Source organism: Aptenodytes forsteri, unplaced genomic scaffold (assembly GCF_000699145.1).
Source record: "Aptenodytes forsteri isolate BGI_AS27 unplaced genomic scaffold, ASM69914v1 Scaffold139, whole genome shotgun sequence".
Classification (NCBI taxonomy): Eukaryota; Metazoa; Chordata; class Aves; order Sphenisciformes; family Spheniscidae; genus Aptenodytes; species Aptenodytes forsteri.
In genome coordinates this window covers 2060584-2065641 of record NW_008794414.1, presented here as the reverse complement: position 1 = coordinate 2065641, position 5058 = coordinate 2060584, and the positions used below count along the sequence as shown (strand labels likewise).

Below are 5058 nucleotides of genomic sequence, written 5' to 3'. Positions count from 1 at the left end.
AAAGGAACGCCTTGCGGTTTATCAACACTTCGGTAGGATTTTGTCCACTTCAGACCACGTATATCATCCTCTAAGGGCCAAGACAAAAATTGTTAGAACTAATTGTATGTGATGAGGCTTTTAAGTGCATATTTAAACACAGCTTAATTTTTAAAAGTCCTGAGTACCTAGAAGATCCTGTTGACTTGAAGTTAAAGAAAAGTCAGACCTTAATTTACCCTTTGTGTCAACAGGTAGTACTGTGCAAAACTGAAATACAGATGCTGAATGCAGAGCCACAGATGGTTTCGGGCATCTAGCTCCCATAAACTATTTCAGCAACAATCAGGTGTCTAAACAGCTTCGAGGATTTTGGCTGCAGAAACTTTAAATACTACACTTGTAGTTTTGTAAGTCTTGGTCGTATGTCTTGAAATTATTTTTAGTGCCTGTGGCCAAAGCGATTTTTATCACGTTAATTTAAGTGGGAAGAAACTAGTAACTAGTAGCAGTAGGTGGGGGAAAAGTGCCCACAGACGCCTGCTCGAGGAAACTAAGGGGACAGTCAGAATTATGGAAGGAAGTGTACACTGGGATGGAGCTGGCCTTTGATGTAAGTGCCGCCTATGTAAATGCCAAAGGATCTGTAGTGTTAGTATTGGGTTTTCTGTTTGTTCTCAGATTTACTTATACTGCCTTTGTTTGAAATAGAAAAGACTGATCAGCAGTTTCCCATATTTCAGGAGTGTCGAAGTGATTTATACCAGCTGAGGAATCAAACACAAAGCTGTTCCATGAAAAACCATTTGTCTGGTGCTCTGTAAAATTAGGATTTTGAAGTTTTTTATGCAGTTTTGGGTCATGTTTATTGTGCACAAACTGACTTACTGTTCTTTTTAGTTAGTGTTTATAACTTTAAGGCCAACTGTACAATCCTATATTGGATGGATATAAAAGGTGTAACTAATCAAACATGGCATTGTGTTGTGCACTGGAGAAATGTTTTCAGTGCTTTAAGTCAAACACGCTTATGATTTTTCCCCCCCCCTATGTGAATTGGCTGAACACTACGAATTATAAATTTAGGCTTTAAACATTGATTCTGCTAACTAACTTTAAGGCCAACTGTACAATCCTATATTGGATGGATATAAAAGGTGTAACTAATCAAACATGGCATTGTGTTGTGCACTGGAGAAATGTTTTCAGTGCTTTAAGTCAAACACGCTTATGATTTTTCCCCCCCCCTATGTGAATTGGCTGAACACTACGAATTATAAATTTAGGCTTTAAACATTGATTCTGCTAACTGGTTAAAATGAGAGCAATTAGAGCAAATACAGTTATATCCACTTTAGAGTATATTTATTATTCTAGTATTCTAAGAAACTGAGAAAACTAAAGACAAATTGTTTCAGGTGTTGTGTGTGGAATACAAATTTTGTAATTACAGAAAAGAGGTTGGCATTACTCTGCTTAAAGAAAAATTGGGATGATGTTTGATTAAATGACAGAGAAAATAAATAGCATTTCAGAATTTATGCAGTTAGGATGAAGAATTTATTGTATATACAGTTAAGCAACTCTACTGTAGATGTACTTCCTCTGAAGAAAATGGATACAGTAATCAAAATAGTTCTAGCATGGAAACTACAATACAGACTGAAACTGGACTAAAAAAGAAATTAGTTATTTGACTTGAAAGAACACAGAACCTGAAACAACAGATTGCAGGTTGCATCATTAACCAAGGACAGTAAAAAACTGTACAGTACAAGCAACACGTTACAATAAGTTATGACCAATAAGGCAGTCTTTCTCATTTAGGACAAAAGGGATAAAGGGAAAGGTATTAAAATCTCATAAATCCACCATATCTCTTTTCCATCTCTGGGACCTCTTTGGAATAAGTTTCCCCGTCTTCTTCTGAAGGGAGAATGGAGTCGGTGAAGCGCTTAAGAAACCCACCATATCGTTTCTGGTAATCCAGCCACCATTCTGGCCTGCCCACTCTTCTCATGAAACCACCATATCTCTTTTGCAGCTCTTTAGCTTCATCTTCCAATTCAGGGCTGCGCTTTATGCTTCTCATGAAGCCTCCGTATCTTTTGCTGACGTCCCCGTCGTTTTCATTTATCTCTCGGTAATGCTCCGCTTCAGGGTTATCCCCCGTTCCTAGAAGCTCCTTCAGCAGATCAGAGGAATTAGCAAGGGCATCGTCGTCCGAGTCTTTCTTCATAAACCCTCCATACCTCTTAGCCAGGATTTCTCCCCCATTAGCTTCGCCCTCCGGTTCTACCCGATAGAGCTCATCCATTTTCTTCATGAACCCCCCGTATCTTTTCATGAAGCCTCCATACTTCTTTGCAAGCAAATGGTTCTCATCCAGCTCTTTCTTGTCTCCTGGAGCAGTGTTGCCATCCTCAGAAAGATCCAGCTTTGCCAGTTGCAGGAGCTCCTTGCAGGTCTCCCAGGCTTTGGCAGAAGGCAGCTTTCCTTCACATTCTAGTGTACAGGCCTGAAAAACGGATGCGGTTTACTGAGAACGATTTGATAGTAACAAGCGCCTCACTGCCACCTTGTCTTAGCTTTACTTGTTTTTAAAAGACCATGAGCGAGCCTCTCTTTGTGAGTGGCTTGGAAGGGCTGCTTTTTGTGAACAGCTGATTTCCTGTCTGTCTGTTCTGAAGTTCTTCATATCCCTCTCTGAAGGACATGGTAGTCTCCACTCTAAGAGACAGAATACCGGACAAGATGGATCAAGGGTCCTGTATGTCAAGGTGCCCCTGTGTTTCTGTTTCAAAGGAAGCCACACGTACAGTTCCTGCACCTCCCTTACGCTCGGGTGCATTGTTATGATTTTTTTTTGTTTGTTTTATTTACTACTGGGAAGCTAAAAACCAATTGCAGTTTACTTCATAATGAAAGTGTAGAAGTGTATTCAATCTTCATAATTAAAAGCAACATTCAGAAATTTTACGAAAGAAGTTACACGGCATTGTCATTGCAAAGAAGCCAGCTGTACTGTACTGCTCAGTATCTCAGTATATAACACACTGCACAGCTCTAAAGCTATATTTCTGTCTGTTATCATTAGTTTCTCTTCGTGGAACAGATCTTTCAAATGTGTACCAATTCAAATGTAGAAATGCAGGCTCTCTTAGGCAGAATCAAACTTCTGGTTTTGCTAGTTTGACGTACAAAGTAGTGACAATCAGAAAGGGGAAAAATTCCTAAGCTGTGTTGCTTCTGACTGTAATGAAAAATTTTCAGGCCAAGACATAAAAAAAGTTTTCAGTACCTGTATGCATCTCTCGTAACCTGTCATGTAAAGATAATAACATACACATTAGCTACTACTGTCTTTGTAGTGTCAGGGGAATTTACTTCTTGTGAAGCCACACTCTTCAGTTGGAAAAAAGAGAATCCAGTGGGTTTGTTTTCCTTGCCCATGGTTTTTTATACCGCAATAATTAAACAAGAAATTATCAATATTTTCAATAAGAGAAACATTTATTCTGCCTGTAGATTATGTTTTCTAAGGATCTCGATATGCTTTAAAAGCGTGAAATTAAACCCCAGCACAGTTTTCTCTAATAGCTAACTGACCAGCTCTCTACCTCTGGCCTTACCTGCCTGTTGAGCCCCATTTTAGTCTGAGAAATTTATATATGTTTTTTGATACAATCAAAAGAAAATTAAAGTGATTTATATATTTTGCAACAATAATTTATTTAACTGGCACTACATGCTTGCTATTATATATCATAGTTATGCCGTAAAAAGAATACGATCTCAGTTTCAGTCTGACTTTGAAATTGCTCTAAATCAAAGCAAGAATAGGTCTTTCCCTTCCTCTTCCCTTCTCAATTAGTTTAAATACCCCCCTGTGGCCAAACTAACATATGCTATCTCATAGGTGTGAGTGACCAGGTACAATGTGGTAAATCTTGCATCTTACAGATACAATGTGATAAAATCAGTTATGTTACTAGAAACATTTGTTTCTAAAAGCTATTTGTACGTGTATGAGGAATATATGACACATCATTGCTTATTTTCCCATTTCAACTAATAACTGTTGTCATGGAATGAGACTTTGATTCTTTCTTGAATAATTACTGAAGGTGTACAAGAGAGATTATCAATATAGACACCCACAACATACACTCCGAAAAGCATGTGTCCCTCCCTCCAAAAGAGGAAACTACCACTTTTTTCCTTAGTTGCCTTTAAAGCTAAAGTTTGACTGAAAGCTAATGTAAGCAAAAAACTGTTTTGCCAGCCTTCCTGAGAATATTGCCCTTATGAACCTGCTGTGGTTAAGAGTGAGTCCTTGCTTTTGGAGTAAGCAGAAGCACTCAGTGATTCCTAATTCTGCTTAAGAATAGGGTCCCATCCTTCCTTTTGTGAGCTCCCAAATAATTGATCACATCTTAGGAATAAAACTTTTCAGACCATTTAGATGTGCTGAGAGCATGATGCCTCGATACACATCTATTTGAGGTCAGGAACCGCAGGTGCCACTGGCAAAGGACTCGGCAGCCTGAGTTCCCACCTTCTTCAGGGAGGGCTGAGGGAGCCCAGACTTTCACTGACCCGGATCCTTAAATTTCAAGTCGAGTTGCCCCTGTGACTATACTTTTAAATAATTTCAATATCATTAAAATTACAGATACCACCCCCCCGCATTCTGGAGTTTACTTAGCATAATTTGTCTTGGGAGACAATGAATGTCAAAGGTATCTTTCACAGGCATATTCCTAGCGCTGCGCAGCACCGTGCAAAGAGGAAGAGCAGCGGGAGGTACTGCTACTCAAACCAGGCTTGAGCCCTACTTTTTTTGTGAGATTTCAGGCAGATCCGCTGCTTTTCAGCTCGACAGCCATCCTGCCTGGAGAGAGCTCATCCTGCCGGGGAGCCCGCGGCCGGGGGTCGGGACCCTCCACACCCCCCCGCCCTGCCGACCACCTTTCCCTGCGGAGCTGCAGTCTCCGGCCAGACTTCTCTTTCCCCTTACGTTTTCACTCGGCTTTTTCCTTGCTCCCCCCCGGAGCTGCCCGGTGCGGGGCGACCCCC

At 40.4% G+C, this 5058-nt stretch overlaps 1 protein-coding gene across 1 annotated transcript; it reads right to left on the bottom strand.

The window, feature by feature from the left end:
- Positions 1 to 1520: 1520 nt before the first annotated feature.
- PENK (proenkephalin) lies at positions 1521 to 3629 on the bottom strand. Its single transcript, XM_009289362.1, has 2 exons — positions 3612 to 3629; positions 1521 to 2497 (listed from the first exon to the last, which is right to left on the bottom strand). The coding sequence occupies exons 1-2, from the start codon at positions 3627 to 3629 to the stop codon at positions 1832 to 1834; spliced, it is 684 nt and encodes a 227-aa protein (XP_009287637.1). The 3' UTR covers positions 1521 to 1831.
- Between the last annotated feature and the right edge of the window lie 1429 nt (positions 3630 to 5058).